This window comes from Amblyraja radiata, chromosome 9, assembly GCF_010909765.2.
Source record: "Amblyraja radiata isolate CabotCenter1 chromosome 9, sAmbRad1.1.pri, whole genome shotgun sequence".
Taxonomy (NCBI): Eukaryota; Metazoa; Chordata; class Chondrichthyes; order Rajiformes; family Rajidae; genus Amblyraja; species Amblyraja radiata.
The window spans coordinates 21,969,721-21,990,799 of NC_045964.1; the positions used below are offsets into that span (position 1 = coordinate 21,969,721).

The 21,079-nt window shown below is 45.2% G+C and overlaps 1 protein-coding gene across 5 annotated transcripts in view; it reads right to left on the reverse strand.

Annotated features, from left to right (window-relative positions):
• The window catches only part of actn1 (actinin alpha 1), a 192,287-nt gene that overhangs the window by 76,551 nt on the left and 94,657 nt on the right, over positions 1 to 21,079 (reverse strand). For all 5 annotated transcript variants that reach the window (XM_033026854.1, XM_033026852.1, XM_033026855.1 and 2 more), the window contains exon 4: positions 1,182 to 1,268. In XM_033026854.1, coding sequence (XP_032882745.1) covers positions 1,182 to 1,268 — 87 coding nt within the window. The remainder of the gene's footprint in view (positions 1 to 1,181; positions 1,269 to 21,079) is intronic.

Here is a 21,079-nt window from a genome sequence, read left to right on the forward strand (position 1 = left end):
GCAGGGTTTTCAGTATGAATAACTCCCGATTTCCAAGACTTCATGACTTAGAATTCACAATGAAGTTTGAATTAGACATCATTGTGTTGTTTTTGTTTCAAAAGATTTAAAAACATTAACATCTTCCCTTTAGGAGCAGGTATCTGTTGTAAGGATTTTCTATTGCACCTTTCATGGGCATCCCATTTTATTCTAAACAAAACACAAAGAGTATTTCCCTCCCTCTGGCTTTACATTTCACTCCTCCTCTCTTTATCCGACACCTTTATGTCTCCTTTGCACCTCTAGCTTTTGTCATTAATGCCCCTGTCCCACTTAGGAAACCTGAACGGAAACCTCTGGAGACTTTGCGCCTCACCCAAGGTTTCCGTGCGGTTCCCCGGAGGTTTTCGTCAGTCTCCCTACCTGCTTCCACTACCTGCAACCTCCGGCAACCACCTGCAACCTCCGGGAACCGCACGGAAACCTTGGGTGGGGCGCAAAGTCTCCAGAGGTTTCCGTTCAGGTTTCCTAAGTGGGACAGGGGCATAACTCTATCCATCTGCCCTGCCCCTCCCCGCTCTTCAGTGATATCCACCTATCATTTACCAGATGTTGTTCCACCCCTACCTCCCTTTCCAGCTTTATTCCTACTACAACAATCAGTCTGTAGAAGGATCCTGACCCAAAATACTATATGTCCGTGCCCTACACAGATGCTGCACACTGCAGCTCTTTTGTGTCGTGCTCAGGATTCCAGCATCTGCAGTTCCTTGTATCTCCAATTTTATTCAAACGACTGCTATAATAAGTGGCAAAATAACACAGCTATTTGTTCTGTTGGTGGAGAGAGAATAGAAACAATTTCCATTCTAATTAGCACCTGAGAAAATGATAGCAAAACCACAATAGGTAAATTCATGAGGCATTGTGCGAGATGGAAGAAAAGTAGACCATCATCTGCTGCTAACAATGAATGGAAACTGATTAGATCTCCCAGCTGGAACTCCAACATTTACCAGGAGTTTTATGGTCATACTTCATCTAATTAGATTTCGACTCCCCCAGTACAATGAATTGACAGTGAATGGCCACAATCAAGATTGCCCCGTTTTCAGATAATCTAAGATCAACATTTTCCCTGCAGCAGACGAGCTGCTAAATTTCTTTACCATCAGCAACAAAAGATAATATTTACTTACGCTCCACAGAGATGTCCTGAATGGCAAATCGGAGGATGATTGTCCAGATCATGCCAAGTGTCATTTTTGCATTACCATCCACAATTTCTGGGGAACGAAAACAAAGAGAAACATAGCTTTAAATAAATGTTTTCATCATATTTATCTACAGCCATGTATTGGTTTAACAAGAACAAAAATAGTTTGAACATAATGGATATTGTGAAAAGTTTGGTTTGGTTTAGAGATTACAGCTTGTAAGTAAGAATTTCATTTCCTGGGACATTTCCTGACTCTCTCTTGATTCTTGGAACCAGGCCCTTCGGCTCATTGAGTCCATGCTGACCACCCATCACCTGCTCATACCAGGTTTATGTTATCCCACTTTCACAACCACTCCATACACAATTGGGGAAATTGCAGCTTCACAGAAGCCGCATGTCTTTGGGGGATGAGGGAGGAAACCCACACAGTCACAGAGGGAACGTACAAACTCCACATAGAGAGAACCTGCAGTTGGGATCGAACAGATGCAGTATCTGGGGTCATCTTATAGAAACTTACAAAATTCTTAAGGGGTTGGACAGGCTAGATGCAGGAAGGTTGTTCCCGATGTTGGGGAAGTCCAGAACAAGAGGTCACAGTTTAAGGATAAGGGGTAAATCTTTTAGGACCAAGATGAGAAAAACATTTTTCACACAGAGAGTGGTGAATCTGTGGAATTCTCTGCCACAGAAGGTAGTTGAGGCCAGTTCATTGGCTATATTTAAGAGGGAGTTAGATGTGGCCCTTGTGGCTAAAGGGATCAGGGGGTATGGAGAGAAGGCAGGTACAGGATACCGAGTTGGATGATCAGCCATGATCATATTGAATGGCGGTGCAGGCACAAAGGGCCGAATGGTCTACTCCTGCACCTATTTTCTATGTTTCTATGAGGCATAAGCTGTACCAGCTCCACCATTATGCCACCATTCCAAGGAAGAGCAGATAGTTATTGCAAGTGTCCTGGACAATATTTAAGACTAACATCACCTGTTCACATTTGTTTTATGTTATCCCACTTTCTCATCCACTCCCATCGTGTTAGCAGAAGTTTAACAGAGGCCAACAAACCTACAGTACTCATCCTTAATCATACATTTGCTCACTAATCTAACATTTTTAGTCTAATTTGGTTTATCATTATTGTCACGTGTACTGAGGTAAAGTGAAAAGCTTTTTGTTGTGCGCTATCTGGTTAGCAAAAAGGTTATACCTGATTACCATCAAGTTGTCCACAATGTACAGATACAGAATAAAGGGTATAACATTTAGTGCAAGATAAATCCAATGAAGTCTGATGAAAGATAGTTTGTAGGTCTCCAATGAGATCAACACAAGGTCAGGGCCGCTCTCTAGCTGGTGAGAAGACCGTTCAGTTGCCTGATAACAACAGCTGGTTAGAAACCGTCCAAGAATCTGGAGGTATGTGTTTGCAAACCTCTGTACACCTTGCCTGATGGGGGAGGGGAGAGATTGGAGCGACTAGGGTGAGACTGGCCCTTGATTGCTGGCCTTGCCGAGGCCGTGTGAATGTCGATTGAGTTAATGGAAGGACGTGATGGTCTGAGCTACAACTTTCTGCAATTTCTTGCGGCCTTGGATGGAGGCTGTCCCCATGCTGTGATGTGTCACGATAAAACACATTATGGAGCATCTGTGGAAGTTAGTGAGGGTTGTTGGGCATGTGCTGAACATCCTAAGTTCCATGTACATTCACAGAGTGGGCAACATTTGCTATTGAGTAAAATATGCAAAATAGCATTTGCAGGAGAATCCTCTCAAACATAGTGCGGAGGTGGGTTAGAAAGAACAAATCAAATCGGATCTTCTGCCAACACTTTTCAGTATTTCAAACAAGTCTTTGGCAAAAGTTAAGATCTGGGAAAATATACGTATCTCAAAATGTTCATAACAGCTAGATTATGCACCTGCAATTAGATGTTTAAACAGCTTCTGTTCGGCAGAGATATTGGTAACTTTGAGGCAGGTTGAATGCATGTTAAACTGTGCATGGGCTGTAAACTGTGGCCTGCTAAATCCATGACAGCAAGCAGCCATGGCAACAACGTGATGACCTTTAACCCTGCAAGATGTCAATAGCAGAGGAAGCACTCAAGAATTCATTTCTCCTGGAGGTAGTGTTTGTGTGTGTGGGTGTGTGTGTGTGTGTGTTTGTGTGTGTGTGTGTGTGTGGGTGTGGGTGTGTGTGCGTTTGTGTGTGTGGGTGTGTGTGTGTTTGTGTTCGTTTTATTGGCAGCGTTGATGCTGACATGTTAAAATGATTCCTGTCCTTTGTCTCAGCTGTTCTAAGAGGAAATCACAAATGTTGGGACTGAGAAATCAGGCAGTTAACAAGGAGATTTTCCTTTTTCAAATCTACATGCAGCCTTAAGGCTTGGGACTAAGAATCTTTTGAAGTTATCAAATGTTCCCCTTTAGTTTTTTGTGATCTTTAATGCCTTGCAGAAGATTGAATGGTAATTCACCAGCTTTCTTCTTGTTGCCAATTTTCCAGCTGATGTACTGTGATCGTGCCAAGAATATTTGATTACTTGTGAATCACATTAATAAGCAAATTACTCTTCTTCTACTGACGTGCAACTTTAAATAACCACAGATAGACACAAGTGCTGGAGAAACTCAATGGGTCAGGCAGCATCTCTGGAGAAAAAGGGCAGGTGACGTTTCGGTTCGGGACCTTTCTCAATCAGTCTGAAGAAGGGTCCAGACTTTGGAAAGTTAAAAAGATGGCGACTCCGGTGAAGAAGGAGGCGGCGACAGTGTTACATGTAGGAAAATAAATTAATCTGTGACTGAATGCTACCATTCCCGAAATTCAACTGAGCAGTTCCAGCGGTGGATTGTGCTGGTTCCCATGACATGATTTCCGTGCAAGATGTACACGGAGATGCATCATTTTCCATACAATGCTCCTTTAGGACGTTCCACAGGAAATTAGGTCATGCCATTCTGGGCTCTATCAGAGCTGTGCTGATTCAAAGCACTGTTCCTTGATGAAGGCCACTCCTCACTTCCCACCCCACCCCACCCATCTCAATCTCCAGCTCACGACTCTGTCCCACCTAGCCCTCTCCACCAACCCCCTGCTCAATTCTCTGATCTAACCCCTGAATCCCTGGGCGGCACAGTGGCACAGCGGTAGAGTTGCTGCCTTGCACCGTCAGAGACCCGGGTTCGATCCTGACCACGGGTGCTGTCTGTATGGAGTTTGTACGTTCTCCCTGTGACCGCGTGGGTTTTTTTCGGTTGCTCCAGTTTACTCCCACAGTCCAAAGACGTGCAACTTTGGAGGTTAATTGCTTGCTGTAAATTGTCTCTAGTGTGTGGGATAGAATAAGTGTATGGGTGAGAGCTGGAGGGCCCGTTTCCACGCTGTATCTCTTAGAACTCTAAAAACTAATACTTAAGAATGCAATAAAGCGTCTCCTCCATAAAACATTGTTTCTGTCTGAACAAGTCAAAGAAAACATGCCTCTTCAACCAATGTTGAGGACTCACAGCCAAACTAGGAAGTATGAATTGGAGAATTCTATAAACAAAAAAAGAGAAAATAAACTGGGATGGGGGAGGAAACTAGGAAATAAATGATACTAAAGGCAAAAATTAATAAAAGGATTTTATTTTTTATAAAATAGCCATCAATAGATACGCAAATGAGATTTTACTGGGAACTGGTTAGCACACAACAAAAGCGTTTCACTGTACACATGACAATAAACTAAACTAAACTTTACACTGGCTCAAGTTCATTTTCATTGCAAAAAGTTGATTGGCAGTGAAGATGTCCTGCCATTTACAACCTGCTTACTCTGGAGATGAAACCCTGAGATTTTCCAGCCTGTGGTCGGAGAGGCATTCAAGGCATTGTGTGTGTTTCAATGCAATCCTTCAGTCAGGTCGTGCTGCAGCACAACTCGTGCAGGAGGACGGGGCTCTGACCACAAGGTCTTGTGTCTCGGTTTAACACTGCAGATGTAGCAGCTTGAGATTGTCACCCACTTTACTCCTCAGTAATGGAAATCTTTGCTGCCACTTCTGCTGCAAAGTCCAGCTCAGCATTTACCCAACTGTGGAAGACAACATCAGTCGCCAAAACCTGGCGGCTCTTGCATGACGTCTCAGTGGACTATTTCTGTCCACTTTGCTAATGGGGGATTGTGCTTGGATATGGCACTCCTGTAAACATAGAATTTCCCTGTGCAGTTGCACATGACAATAAAGCAGCTCTGCCCGGGCACTGCCCATGCGCCCTCTCTTTGCTGGTGAAGAACCAATTCCAGATCACCACTTTTCACTGCACACTGTTCCGCAGGAAAGGCAACTTTGAATTCAAATTCATCAGTTAGCGAGTTTGTGCTACTGCGATCCAATATTTCACTTAACTGTAGGACCAAAATAATTCTTGCCTCAGTAAGTTTGCAGTCTGTGGGAGTTAATTGAATGCGAACTTACTTGGAGCCAGTTCCCTGGTGCACACTCTCTGTCCATGCAGGTTTGCTTGTGGCAAGACTTAAAACAATTAAATACACAGATACTGCAGTGGTTGAGATCCTGAACCCAGTGCCCAGAAGGGCGATGGAATCAAATGTCAGTCGTGTCAAGTGGAAACTTAGACATTGGAAGAACAATAATTTGGAGCGCTGGAGGATAAAAAGCAGAGGAACACAACTCAAGGGGCCAGCATCCATTAAAAGGGTTGAGTGGCCTCATTCTGTACTGTAAAGATTCTAACTGAAAGATCGTTTATAAACAGAACAACTCCTATATTTATTTCAATCAATACCGATATATCTCCCCAAAAGTTTTTTTTTTTTAATTGACTATTTTTACAAGCTTTATCTGGGACTACAAAACCCACAGAATACACAAAAGACATTTGTGTAAATCCAAAGAAAACGGAGGATTAGCTCTTCCTAATTTTCTTTTCTACTATTGGGCGACCAACATCAAAAATATAATCTTCTGGATGGATGATACATGTCAACAGGTAAATTGGTTAAAAATTGAGAGGGAAGATTGTTTGCCTTTTAACATAGGCGCGATTCTTCTTTCTCCAATACATCTGAATAAATCAAAGTATGAGCAAAATCCGATAATACACAGTACCCTACGTATCTGGAAACAGTTGAAATTAAGTCTCAAACTGAGAAATGTTCCATCTTCATCCACAAAGCTTCATTGGTCACACTTGTGGTGCCCCCGCGCACATTGCGAAGTCCACTACCATTGATAATGGAAGTCAAAAGGTCAAAGCATTGCTGTGCATTCTCCAACCAACGTTGCTCACGATTTAAAGCAGTCCCCACATTCATTTTGTTCTTCGCATCCAATGAATTCCAATCGGAAATGTTTAAAAAAATTATTCACCCAAAAGATTTGAGTAAAATTAGAAAAACTATCCCAGCGAAAGATAATGTCAAAAGATACCCCCCACCCCTGTAAGTAACTTCTAAGTCCATCTTCTCAGACAGCCACATCTGGAGCATACATGCTGGTGTGTCTCTTGGCGGGATGTTGGACAAGTAGAGGACAGCAAAGTGTTGGAAGTTGGTCACTCATCTTGATTTTACACTGGAGATCACACGCGTGAGAGGAGGCAGGGGGAAAGGGGAGATTAAATAAAGGCTGAAGTAATTCCCCATGGGCTAAGGTAGAATGACTGCATGTTGCTGGTGATTCGAATCATAAGCATTGTTCTTTGAAGGAGGGCTTGACACAACGTAAAGTGTCCACTTGTGAACATTCGCTCTGGAATAGCAACTCCAGGGAGGAATGTGAGCGGAAAGGGGTGGCACGGTGATGCAGTGGTTGAGTTGCTGCCTTACAGCACGAGAGGCCCAGGTTCGATTCTGACTACGGGTGCTGTCTGTACAGAGTTTGCATGGTCTCCCTGTGTCCACGTGGGTTTTCTCTGGGTACTCCAGTATCCTTCCACATTCCAAAGATGTACAGGCTTGTAGGTTCATTGGCTTCGGAGAAATTGTAAATTGTCCCTAGTATGTGGGATGGTGTTAATGTACTGGGTGATCACTGATTGGTGCGGACTCAGTGAGCTGAAGGGCCAGTTTCCACCCTGTATCTCTAAACTGATCTCGTAACAAGTGGAAACGACATATTTCTCTCAGGTCCCAGCAGCTGGGCTGTAGCAAGTGGCTGGGGGAAAGGGAAGCGCGCAACTGATGCAAAACAGCAACTGCGCCGAATGTCATGCACTCTGGGGAAGTGCAGGTGATGCATTGACAGTGTCACAAGGTAGGTGAGGCATGTCCTTTCTTGCTTTCGGGAGGCTGGAGTGAACACTGGAATGGGATAGCATGAAGGAAGGAACTGCAGATGATGGTTTAATGCCTCCATCTCTTATGATCTTATGATGTTCAGCAGGAAGTAGCAGCAGCTGCTGAGAGGGGAGGGAGACCTTTCAGTGGCAGGGGTCTGAAGTGCTGTTGCCAGGGGCTACAACGCGAGCCGCAAAAATAGCTGCATCAACTGGACAGTGCGGAAGCCGGTAAAGACGGGCTTGCTGGTGCAGCCCAGCGGCATCGCGCCTAGTTTTAAGGTGAAATGACACAAAGTGCTGGAATAACTCAGCAGGTCAGGCTGCGTCTTTGGAGAACAAGGACAGGTGACGTTTCGGGTCGAGACCCTTCGTCAAACTCTTTCCCCCCCATTCTTCCTTGAGACTTTAGAGATACAGCACAGAAACAGGCCCTTCAGCCCACCGAGGGCACGCCAACCCCAATCACCCCGTATACTAGCACTATCCTACACACTAGGGACACTTTACAATTTTACACAAATCAATTAACCTACAAACCTGCACGTCTTTGGCGTGTGGGAAGAAACCGGAGCACCCGGAGAAAATCCAAGCAGTCACAGGGAGAACATACAAACTCTGTACAGACAGCACCCGTAGTCAGAATCGAACCTGGGTCTCTAGTGCTGTAAGGCAGCAACTCTACCGCTGCGCCACCGTGCCGCTCCCCCACTCTTTTCAGAGTCTGAAGGGTCGAAACGTCACCTATCCATGTTCTCCAGAGATGCTGCCTGACCTCCTAACGTACTCCAGTACTTTGGGTCTTCTTTCGTGTATTAACCAGCACCTGCAGTTCTTTGTTTCCAGGTTTAGGTCTGGGACTGATGAGATTGCTCCTTGAACTGGATGGACTTGATGGGGTGAACAGCTTGCTTTGTTTTGTCAGAAGTGTTTATGAAGTGTGAAGATGCAGACTGATGCCATTTCACCGTATCACGAGGACAGGATGGGCAGAGGGACAGGAAACCAATGGAGGAGATTTCACAACAAATCACTTACTGATCCACAAAGGTCTAGCAGTATGTGGTGAAGCATCAGCCATCTCACCCACAATGTCTCTCTTGACCCCCAGCACCCCCCCCCCCCTCTCCTCTCCACCCCACACCCCCCTCCCATCCACTCCCCGTCACTTAGATTCAAAAAACGTTGGGGAGATATAGACAGTGTCTTTCTCTCCCCTTCCCACACAAAGAATGGTAAAGATTGTAAATTGTCCGGATTGTGTGTCAGATAGGGCTAGTGTATGGGGTTATAGCTGGTCAGCGGGCAACACGTGAAGATTGCAACCTTCATGTGGTCCACCCCGTCTCGACTAATGCAATCACCCTGACGTGCACAAACAAGATCAAATAGAACAAGTTGACCTACAACTTTAGCCTGTGCACGCCATACACAAGAAGAAGAAACGGGCTCGGTGGGCTGAAGAGCTGTATATCAGCTAAACTAAACTAAACTAAACCACAAAAAACTGGCTTCCTCCTCATCATTTCCCACAGTGTGAGAATTTACACACTGGAGATGGGTGTAGACCTGAGCAGGTATCAACATCCATCAGGTGCAGCCGTCTTCCACCAACCCCCAGAGATTACAATGGCCTCGACTTAAAGCTCCAATCAATGAATAATGCTTTCCTCCTCTCCCACCTAATAAAGTTTTGTAGCTGAAAGCAAATCCATTCAAACTCACTGACTGGTTTCATTTTCAGAGATGGAGATGCAGAGATAGATAGATTCTTGATTAGTACGGGTGAAGAGGTCATGGGGAGAAGGCAGAAGAAAGGGGTTAGGAGGGAGGGATAGATCAGCCATGATTGCATGGCGGAGTAAACGTGATGGGCCGAATGGTCTAAATCTACTCCTATCACATGGCCTGATTACTGATGAGCACTGTCCCACCCCATCCACTCATCTGCAACTATGGAGAGGCTAACTGAGACGTGCTGCAATGTTACCACCGCCAGCTGTACAATTGGCTTTCACATTGGCCTCGGGAGAATGCCAGCGTTGTCAGACACCTTTGGCCCGCAGCTCTTGAGCACCAAGCAACAAGCCCAGTGCAAACCTGCTGGATCTGGCTCTTTCATCTTGCTGCCAGGAATTAACGAACGGCAGCTAGTTTACATTCGGTCTGCTGCCAAGCACATTAGCAGCGTTTTGCTGGTTGCAGAGCTGCTACTGCAGGCACCCTCTCAAACAGAAACACAGTCAAAACAAAAAGACCTTTCAGCCCATCGAGCCTGTTTTAGTGCTTTTGGATTCATTCGAAAACCCATTCCACGTCCTCTTTAATGGACCTCCAGGAAATTCTGGGCCTTATGCAAGAGATCAATTGTTAATAAAATTAATCTTAGAGCTTAGAGATGCAGTGTGAAAACAGGCCCTTCGCCCCCCCCCCCCCCCCCCCCCCAGATGGCGTGCACACCATCGATCACCCCTTCACTAGTTCTATGTCCTACACACATTTATTGCAACCAAATGGGAGTACTTCAGTGATCTTTAAAGGCAACTGCAGAGATAAGATGTTTACAGGGATACCTTCATTGGCCGAGGCAAGCTATACAAGGGGAAAGTTGTTCTGATTAGATCACAACATAAGCATCACGTGCAGTTCTGGTTACCGAGCTACAGAAAGAATGTGGTAGCACCAGCAAGTGTGTAGGTGAGGGGATTTATGAGGATGTTGCTAAGGCTGGAGAATTATAGTATGGAGGAGGAACTATTTAAGTTGGGCTTCATTATTTTGGAATAAAGAAAACCGTGGTGGGATTTAGAAGATGCGCGTGAAACTATGAGTGGCCTTATTGAGGTAAAAAGGCAATGTCTTCGACCTGAAATATTGTTTCACTCTTCACAGAAGCAGCCTGACCTATTGAGTTAAGTAAAACTCTAATAACATGGCAACTGCGAGACTTTGGTGGATCTGGAAGGGAAGATTTTCCATACAATTGGATAATACATGCATTAATACCCAATCATGCCTTTCTTGGCATATTAGATAGTAATACAATAAACCCTCGCAATAACGGATCTCTATGCAGCAGATTTTGGTTATGGTGGACTGAGGCTCCTGTTGCTCCACCTTTCATCAGTTACACCGTGAGCTGCCACCACATGGCAGGAGCTTACGGTTGCGGGAGGGGAGGGAGGGAGCGAGCGGGGTGAAGATGGCGTGAGCACCAGACGCATCCCTGGTGCACCGTGTGTGGGGGCCGGGGACTCTGCGGCTCCCCAGCCTGTGAATTACCACGTTAAACCCCTCCCCAATGCCGTGTTTCTTCCCTCCTGCCCTTAGGTTAAACTCTATCCCCCTCACGTGGTTATAGCTGACAGTCGGCATCATTTCTCCCCCCCACCCCTCTCTCCATCCTGAGAGGGTTTACTGCATAATACCTTTTCCAGTGAAACAACTAAGTTCAAACGGAAGATAGACACAAAAAGCTGGAGTAACTCAGCGGGACCCGAAACCCTTCTCGACCCGAAATGTTCTCCACTCCTTCTCTCCAGAGATGCTGCCTGTCCCGCTGAACTACTCCAGCTTTTTGAGTATCTTCGGTTTAAACCAGCATCTGCAGTCCCTTCCTACATATACAAGTTCAAAGGGAGACAATAGATGCAGGAGTAGGCCATTCGGCCCTTCGAGCCATTCAATGTGATCATGGCTGATCATTCCCAATCAGTACCCTGTTCCTGCCTTCTCCCCATATCTCCTGACTCCGCTATCTTTAAGAGCCTTATCTAGCTCTCTCTTGAAAGTATCCAGAGAACTGGCCTCCACCGCCTTCTGAGGCAGAGAATTCCATAGACTCACAACTCTGTGTGAAAAAGTGTTTCCTTGTCTCCGTTCTAAATGGCTTACCCATTATTCTTAAACAGTGGCCCCTGGTTCTGGACTCCCCCAACATCGGGAACCTGTTTCCTGCCTCTAGCGTGTCCAAACCCTTAATAATTTTATATGTTTCAATAAGATTCCCCCTCATCCTTCTAAACTCCAGAGTATACAAGCCCAGCCGCTCCATTCTCTCAGCATATGACAGTCCCACCATCCCGGGTAATAACCTTGTAAATCTACGTTGCACTCCCTCAATAGCAAGAATGTCCTTCCTCAAATTAGGGGACGACAATTGCACACAATACTCCAGGTGTGGTCTCACTAGGGCCCTGTGCAACTGCAGAAGGACCTCTTTGCTCCTATACTCAACTTGTTATGAAGGCCAACATGACATTCACTTTCTTCACTGCCTGCTGTAACTGCATGCTTACTTCATTGACTGATGAACAAGGACCCCCAGATCTCGTTTACTTCCCCTTTTCCCAATTTGACACCATTTAGATAATAATCTGCCTTCCTGTTTTTGCTACCAAAGTGGATAACCTCACATTTATCTACATGAAATTGCATCTGCCATGCTTCTGCCCACTCACCCGACCTGCCCAAGTCACCCTGCATTCTCATAGCCTCCTCCTCATGGTTCACACTGCCACCCAGCTTTGTGTCATCTGCAAATTTGCTAATGTTACTTTGAATCCCTTCATCTAAATCTTTGATGTATATTGTAAATAGCTGTAGTCCCAGCACTGAGCTTTGCGGTACCCCACTAGTCACTGCCTGCCATTCTGAAAGGGAACCGTTAATCCCTACTCTTTGGTTCCTGTCTGCCAACCAATTTTCTATCCATGTCAGCACTCTACCCCCCTAGCTGGAAATGGTTTCAGATTTGTTTATTGCCATTTGAACCAAGGTGCAATTCAATTCCTTGTTTGTATCTGTTTCAGTATCTTGACGTACAATCACTGGCTGGCGCATACGTTAGGAGGGTCATGTGCAAAGTCGCAGTTAAATATTAAAGTACAACAATAATTACATTGACAAATGTAAAATGGTGGAATGGTGCTAAGATTGCAATGCAATCTGAAAAAAAAACCTAAGTACAATAACACAATAAACAAATGAGGTAAAGTTAAGAGCAAGAAAATGTGGCAGTGCCTCCAGGAAGGGAGTATGAAAGAGATGATTCGTTTAGGAGTCTGGGGAAGAAACTTTTCTTAAATCTGATGGTCCGTCTTTCAGGCTCTGGGCTTTCAGACACAATAAGGAATTTCATACAGAGAGGAGGAGAAATGTCATTAGCCGTGAACTTTTGAGATTTCCTTCCCCAGAGAACGGGAGAGATATGGTCATTTGATATACTTAATGTTGAGATTAATACATAAACTACAAGAGAAACGTGGTGAAAGTGTACAAGTGGTATTGAGCTGAAGACTGGATCAGACACATACTGCCTGAACGTCGGAGTGGTCTTGAGGAGTCAAATGACCTACTTCAGCCCATGTGTTTGGACACAATGGGTTGAATGCCCTCTTCCTATGTTGTGCTTCTCTATGATTCCAGGGCCCTAGTAAACTACTGTAGAATCAACTTTAGACAAAATTGCAGGTCGATCATTAACACTTGTCAGAGAGAGGTTCTTAGTTCAAAAGGAGAACAGGTGCTGTACTGAAACCAGAACACTTTGAACCTGGCCTATAATCTATTAACTTGCCTCGTGGGATGAATTTGCACAACAAAGTGCAGCAAAAGTAAATGCATTTTAGAATTTGTTCAAATTGTTCAGAATTTCCTCATCATAATTTAAGTGCAGTCCATAACACCAGGCGGTTCCACACTGGAAGTGTAAGTCTAGGATTGCCTTGCCCTGAGATTTGAGAACAAGGAAAACAGTAACTCACATGTTACAGGTTATCGGAGTAGGATTAGGCCATTCGGCCCATCGATTCCGCTCGCCATTCAATCATGGCTGATCTCTACCTCCTAATCGCATTTTCCTCCCTTCTCCCATTAACCCTGTTCTAATCAAGAATTTGACAATCTCTGCCTTAAAAATATCCACTGACTTGGCCTCCACAGTCCTCTGGGCCCACCTACCTTCATTTGACTCATATCCCTCCACACCTATCCCATCCATGTACCTATCGAAAAATGACTTAAAGGTTGTGATAGTACCCGCCTCAACTACCTTCTCCGGCAGCTCGTTGGCCTTGAAAGGTACACATTCGTCATTTGTGGAGAACAAATGTAAACACGGAACCACTACCTGTCTCTGGGAAACGGACCTGGCCTTCATCCAGCTGAAGACTGCTGATGGATGGTACAGAAGACTGCAGCTAGATGGACATCACAGCACCAGAGATACGCCACTTGGTTCCGCTCAGCTTTCAGAGTACCTGCTAATCCATGAAAAGTAACTCAGTGCGTCAGGGGGCGTCTCTGGGGAAAATAGATAGGAGAAGTTTTGGATCGGGACCCTGCTTTGGAAGAAAGGTGCCAACCTGAAGCGTCTCCTACCCACATCCTCACAAGGTGCTGGCCTGGCCAGTTGAGTTATTCCAGCACTATATTTTTGCTATTGGTATAGTACATCCAGCTATTAGCATTCACAAAGGAAACGGTTTGTTTTGTTGGGACCTCAGGCAGGACAAACCACTGAGTGACATTCACCTTTACCACTTCCACAGTAGAACTAGATAGTTATGTCTAGATAGAGTGGATGTGGAGACGATGCTAGGACCAGAGGGCACAGTTTCAGAATAAAAGGATGTACCCCTTTAGAATGGAGAAGAGCAACTTCTTTAGCCAGAGGGTGGTGAATCTGTGGAATTCATTGCCACAGATGACTGTGGAAGCCAAGTCATCGGGCTTTCTTAAAGCAGAGATTGATAGGTCTCCTGAATAGTAAGAATGTCAAAGGTTACGGGGAGAAGGCAGATGAATGGGGTTGAGAGGGAAAAATAAATTAGCCACGATCGAATGGCACAGACTCGATAGGCCAAATGGCCTAATTCTGCTTCCACATCTTATGGTTATGGTCTTATACCAGACAGAGGAAAAACAGCGCACACATATCCCAGTGAGTTTTACTCCCACTTGGTATAATCGTTTGCAGCCAAAATTAAATATCTCCAAGCATTAATCTCCAAGCATTGATCGATGTAGAGTTCCTTCCGTTCTCCAATATACTTGCAGCAATGTTGTTTAATCAGCAAATGGAAGCTGGAATCCATCTCTTTTGACCTCAAGGGAACAGGAAAACACCATTCATCGCCTTGAGCTGTTATGCTTTTTGTTTTGGTTAATCGCCGATCTGTATCTTAATTGCAGCTCCCAGATCCATGTAAACTTCGATGCCCACATCAGCTGAGCTTTGAAGCTACCCCCGAGGATCAACATCAACAGATTTCTGGCGGATACTAGTATCCAGATGGCAAAACAACATTGCGGGAGGAACTCAGCAACTTCGGCACTTGTGGAGGGAAACGGACAGGCCACGTTGAAGAAGGCACTCGACCCGAAACTTCACCTATTCCTTTTCTCCAGAGATGCTGCCTGACCCACTGAGTTACTCCAGCTTTTTGTGTGCAACTTTTACAGACTGTCAGGAGTAGAGGGAAGCGAGGAAGTTAAAGCCCCTGTCCCACTTTCACGACCTAATTGGCGACCTCTGCCGAGTTTGCCCTCGACTCATACTCGCAGCATGGTCGCCACGAGGTCGTAGGTCACTCTTCCTCATGCTCATGAGTGGTCTCCGCGTACTCGCGGCCTCAAGTAGGTCGCGGCGTTTTTTCCAGCCTGATAAAAAATGTCCACGAATAAAAAAAAGATCGGCATGGAAAAATTTGATACTTTTTACTCGTAGATAGGTCGTAGTAGGTTTGATGGTGGTCGTAGGTCGGTAATTGGCCCGAGAAAAAAAATGCAAACATGACATCATGTGATCATTTCCACTCGTAGCTAGTCGTAGTTGGTCTTCGGTGTGGAAGACTGAGGTCGAGGGGGTTCGTAGGAGGTCGTAGACATAGTCGTAGGAGGTCTTTTATTTCGGCGAGTCAACATGACCGTGACATTTTTTCAACTCGTCTAGGGTCTTCTAAACTCGTGGATTCGGTCGTCCAAATGGGACAGCCCCTTAACTGGTACAACGTTCCATCTACCTTAGTGTAAGGAAGTGTCTCCGACATTCCAAATGAACAGTTCTACTTTTAAGATCTTTTCTGGACATCAGTGACAAGTATAAATATTTCCTCTATCTTTCCCTGTCAAATCCTTTCAGCTACTTTCCTTAAGAGATATCCAATGCAGAGACACCAAAGGGAATGATGAAAATCTGAATAAATCAAAAGCTTTGATGTCGGAAGAAGAGTTATGTATGGGTTCACAGAATGTAATCCTTACATTTTCGGACTCGAAGCATCACCCCTTCCTTCTTTCCAGAGATGCTGCCTTGTCTGCTGAGTTACTCCAGCATATCTTTGATTTAAACCAGCATCTGCAGTTCTTTCCTACACAAAAGCTTTGATGTGTTAGCATCTGCTCCACAATGTGTGGACAGTCCTAACATTCTTTCAAGTTTGGTTTGCAAATACTTCAAACCCTCTGGACTGCTGAATCTTCCAGCACTGCCCTGGCACTTACCTTCGTCAGCAAGTGCAGTAATCACCACTGGAGAAAAACACAGCAGTAATTTCTTACGACACTGGGTTCACCTGGTCCAAACATGGAGCAAAGATAACCAAGAAGGGTCTTGACCCGAATCATCACTTATCCACGTTCTCCAAAGATCTTCAGCGTGGCACAGTGGCGCAGCTGTGGGGTTGATGCCTTACAGTGCCAGAGGCCCAGGTTCGATCCCGGCTACGGGTGCTGTCTGTACATTCTCCCTGTGACCGCATGCATTTTCTCCGACTTCCTCCCATATCCCAAAGACGTGCAGGTTTGCAGGTTGACACAAAAAGCTGCAGTAACTCAGCGGGACAGGCAGCAGCTCTGGAGAGAAGGAATGAGTGATGTCACCCATTCCTTCTCTCTAGAGATGCTGCCTGCCCCACTGAGTTATTCCAGCTTTGTGTCTTTCGGTTTAAATAAATTAGCATATGTAGTTCCTTCCTACAGGTTTGTAGGTTAATTGGCTTCTTCAAATTGTCCATTATCCCTAGGGCGTAGGATAGTGCTAGTTAGCGGGGTGATCGCTGGTCGGAGCGGACTCGGTGGACTGAAGGGCCCGTTTCCATGCTGTATCTCTCAACGTCTAAAAGAAAAGTCTAAATCATGCTGCCTGACTGTTGAGCCCACCCAGCACTTTGTGTCCTTTTGCGTACAGGTACTCCCCAACTTATGTAAGGATTACATTCTGTGAACCCTTACAGAAATCAGATTTTGCATAAGTTGGAATCCCCACCCCCATCCCCTACCCAAACTAACTCACTGAGTATTAACTGTCTCAGTGGCATCCGGGGCACTTCCTGTGGCGCTCGGCCTTCTGGGTAAGCACAGCCGTCATTGCCAGTTTGTTTCCGATGTAAATTTGAGCAATCGTACAGTGCTGTAGAAATTACAAACTGCCTTGTTTACACTAGGGACTGAGTACAGACTTGTTTATATAAGTGCGCCTTTACCTGTCGGCTATCACGCAAGTCGAGGAGTGTCTGCAATTGTTTGTTTCCACTTACTACAGCACTAACTGGTAATCAAAAGGGAGCAGGGCTGTGACAGGAACTACTCGTCAAGCCAGCTATAAAGACACTGCAGATAAATCTGGAGCCATGTCAGAGAGCAAGACAGCTCATGAGGCAACCACAACATTACTTGTAAAGACAGATTTTAATTGAATACATCACATCTCTTCTGTGCTGCAGTTTATGTGAAGGAAAGGTCACCACGGCTTTACAAACAGAGTAAATCATTCCTTAACCACTTGCGTTGATTAGCTGCTAACCTTATTAAATGTCAATCCAGCACTTATTCTTACGTCGACAAAAGTGCATGGTGAACTATTCACTATATTAGGAACAAAATGAAAGAGGAAGGACAGGTAATGAATGGCATGCAAGCACTGGGGTTCTGAGTTGATTAGGATTACACATGTTCCCGTGAGTTCAATGTTACAAGGCCCGCCAACAGCATAGATTGTGAGATATATACAGTCATGCTTTATCTCTTGTGAAGAATTAAAACAAAACATGAAACAAAATTGGGGGGAAAGATTTAATAGGGGAGTGCTCGCTGGTTAGCGCAGACTGGGTGAAGGGCCTGTTACCGCGCTGTATCTAAACTAAACTAACAAAATGCACAATCTCCAAAACTCACAACCTCTGCACCGTAGGAGAAGGAGCTCGGTCGGGCACATGGGAATACCACTTCTTGCAGGTTGCCCTCCAAGTCTTGTATTACGCCGATTTAAAAAAAATACTGCTGGCTCTTCACCAACGCTGGGTCCATATCGAAGATGCCATCCCCAACATCACTGCAGGCTTACCTTCACTAGAAGGATGGCAGCCATTCAGGACAGCTCGACACCACTGTCTCAAGAGAAATAAGGGATGGGCAAGAAATAACTGCCTTGTCCAACGGATATCACAATCTCAAGAAAACCAGCAGGACTTGAAGAGAATATCCCACGGCAACAGTGATGAACTAAAATCCTCCAATGCTCCATATTACAGCTCTACAATGCTCTGCTCATCAGCAAATGCTCACAATGCTGTAAGTTGTAGTGAGCTTTGAAGTGGACAGGGAGTCAACTTCTAAAGGGCCTGTCCCACGATGCGAGTATACCCAAGAGATCTCCCGAGTTTAAAAAAATCTAACTCGTGGTACTTCATCACGAGTATTTTTTTACTCTGGGAAATTTGTTGAAAAAACTTCATGAGTTTCACGAACTTACCACGTTTCCCGAGTACCTGCCGTTAGCGTTACGAGCCACTACGAGACATCCACGAGCTCCTGTGTACATTCTACGTACCTACCATGAGTTTGATTTTCTTTTAAACTCGGGAGAGCTCTTGGGTAAACTCGCATCGTGGGACAGGCCCTTTACTGTTTGGGTCAATGCAGCACACCTGGGAGAGAGGATATCACAACTTTGCTTCATATTCCAGGATTCAATACCAAGCCAGATACTATCAGGAGAAGCAAACAGAACAGAAACTACGATAAAGGCTACATTTTGACATGTTCTACTGGCAATTACAATGGCTTCCACTCCCACTGCAAGTTTGAGATCCTAGCACACAGAATCAAACCTCAATTATCTATTATTCAAATGTTTCTTTTCCCAATTATTCAACAGTTTTTTTTAATAGAATGATGCAACGATGAGGAACGACCACCAACTACATATACACCATAGAAAGTGGTGGGTATGGATCACACAGGTAAAAGAGGCTAGTATAACGGCATCATGTTCAGTATAGCATTGTGTGCCAAAGGGCCTGTTCCTGTGCTGCACTGTTTTATGTTCTAAAGCATCCTGAAAGGAAGCATCACAGCTTGATTTATCAGACTACCGAATGGCCCTCTCAGGAGAGAGCTTGGGCGGCACAGTGGCAGAGTTGCCACCTTACAGCGCCAAAGACCCGGGTTTGAGACCCTGACTACAAGTGCTGTCTGTATGCATTTTGTACGTTCTCCCTGCGACCACGTGGGTTTTCTCTGGGTGCTTCCATTTTCTCCCACACTCCAAAGACCTACAGATTTCTAGGTTGATTGGCTTCTGTAAATTGTCCCTCATGTGTAGGATAGCATTAGTGTACGGGGGTGATCGCTGGTCAGCGTGGACTCGGTGGGCTAAAGTGCCTGTTTCCACACTGTATCTCTAAAGTGTGCAGTCCTGACCTCCCAAGCCACCTCATTACGGCCCTTGTACTTTTGCTTAGTCAGCATTTTGCTCCGTAGCAGTAACACTTCTGTAACACTGTATAGCTCTAAACTTTGAACTCTCTGTGCTACCTGTTGTACTTGTATATAGCTCATCGGTGGGCCAGAGGTAGCACAGAGGCAACATTCTGTCGGGGATGAAGAGGGGCAGGGGAGGAAGAGTGGGATAAGGCAGACCTAGTGTGAACGGGTGATCGATGGTCGGTGTGGACCTGTAAGGTTTCATGGGGGTGATACAGGAATGAGCTGAGGAATAGGATTTTAAAAGCAATAACTTGGGAGAACAGGGAACAGGTGTAAGTCAGCAGAAATAAGGGTGATGAGCGAGCGGGGCAGACTGCAACACAGGATGCACATGGCAGTTCTGCACAAGTAAGGATTTATGGAAGTGGGAAGCTGCCAAGGAGGTTAATGCAGAACTCTAGCCAAGAGGCCTCAAAAAGGGTGAAGCACCACGATCTGCACGTCAATCGCCCCAGTAAAGGAGAGAATATTGTGCCTGATGCCTGATCTAGAGCAGAACAGGAAGCTCAGATTACAAACAGTACAAGTGACTAGCCACCGTGCCAGAACAAGTTGTGGGGAAGGTAATGAGCCAAACAGCTTATCCAACTTTTAATAGAGTCATACAGCGTGTAAACAGGCCCTTCGTCCCAACTTGCCCATGCTGACCACCATGCCTCATCTACACTGGTCCATCCTGCCTGTGTTTGGCCCATATTCCCAAACCACATCCTATCTAAATGTTTCTTTAACATTGCGATAGTACCTGCCTCAACTACCTCCTCCGGCAGCTCGTTCCATACACCCACCACCCTTTGTGTAAAAAAGTTACCCCTCGGGCTCATAGTAAATGTTTTTCCCCTTCACCTTAAACCTATGCCCTCAGGGTTCTCGATTCCCGTCAGATGATAGAGTTACATTAGAGGGGGAAGAAGAGGAGAGGTCCACTGAGGCTGTAGAGGGGTGGAGTTATTAGCTCCAGCTTGAGATTTTCTGGCATCAGGCAATGACAGGCCTGTACAAGAAGGATCGAGGGAGGTGATGAGGCCAAGAGTTTCCAAGAGCACAAGGAGGGAACCTAAAATGGAATAATTTATGACAAAATACTACTGCCGGTAATTGTGAACAGGTGTCTCTCAGGGGCAAAATTGAATTGAAACCGTTTGAACTCAAAATTGTAGAAGATGAACATCGAGCCAGGGAGTGAAAGTATATTCAAGGACCCGAGATAGAAAAATAAGTTTACAAAATTGCCCCCAACGCGTAGGATGCGAAAGTGGGATAAAATAGACCTAGTGTGAACGGGTGATCGATCCGAGTCAGCAAGGAGGTCGATGGTCCTGTTTCCATGCTGTATTTCACTGTACCTTGGTGCACGTGATAACAAAAGAACTATTGAACCATTCAAGATACTCTCATGGTGTAGCTGGGCAGGAAATGTGAGGATATGAGGAAAGAACATAGCAACCCATCTCATCCTAGGAAGCAAGGCAATCACAGAGTAAGAATAAAAGAGGAACAAAACAGATTGTTGCTTTGTTGATTTTAATAACATGCAGAACATTTAATTTGGATTTCCAGGTTTGGCAACAGTTGCCATGGTTGCGGATGTATGTCTTCTATACAGGAAATGACCTGACTGAGCGCAACATCCTTGAAAGGATTGCATTTAAGAATGTAACCAACCTTCACATGAGTGAGACCAACACTGACCATAGAAACCATGCAATTAAAGTACAAACTGGGGAGTTTCAATGGTCTGTGGAGCGGCTGCGGGCGGCGGTGCTGAACTTTCCATCGGGAACCTGGGATCTCTTGATGAGATTGCCAGTTG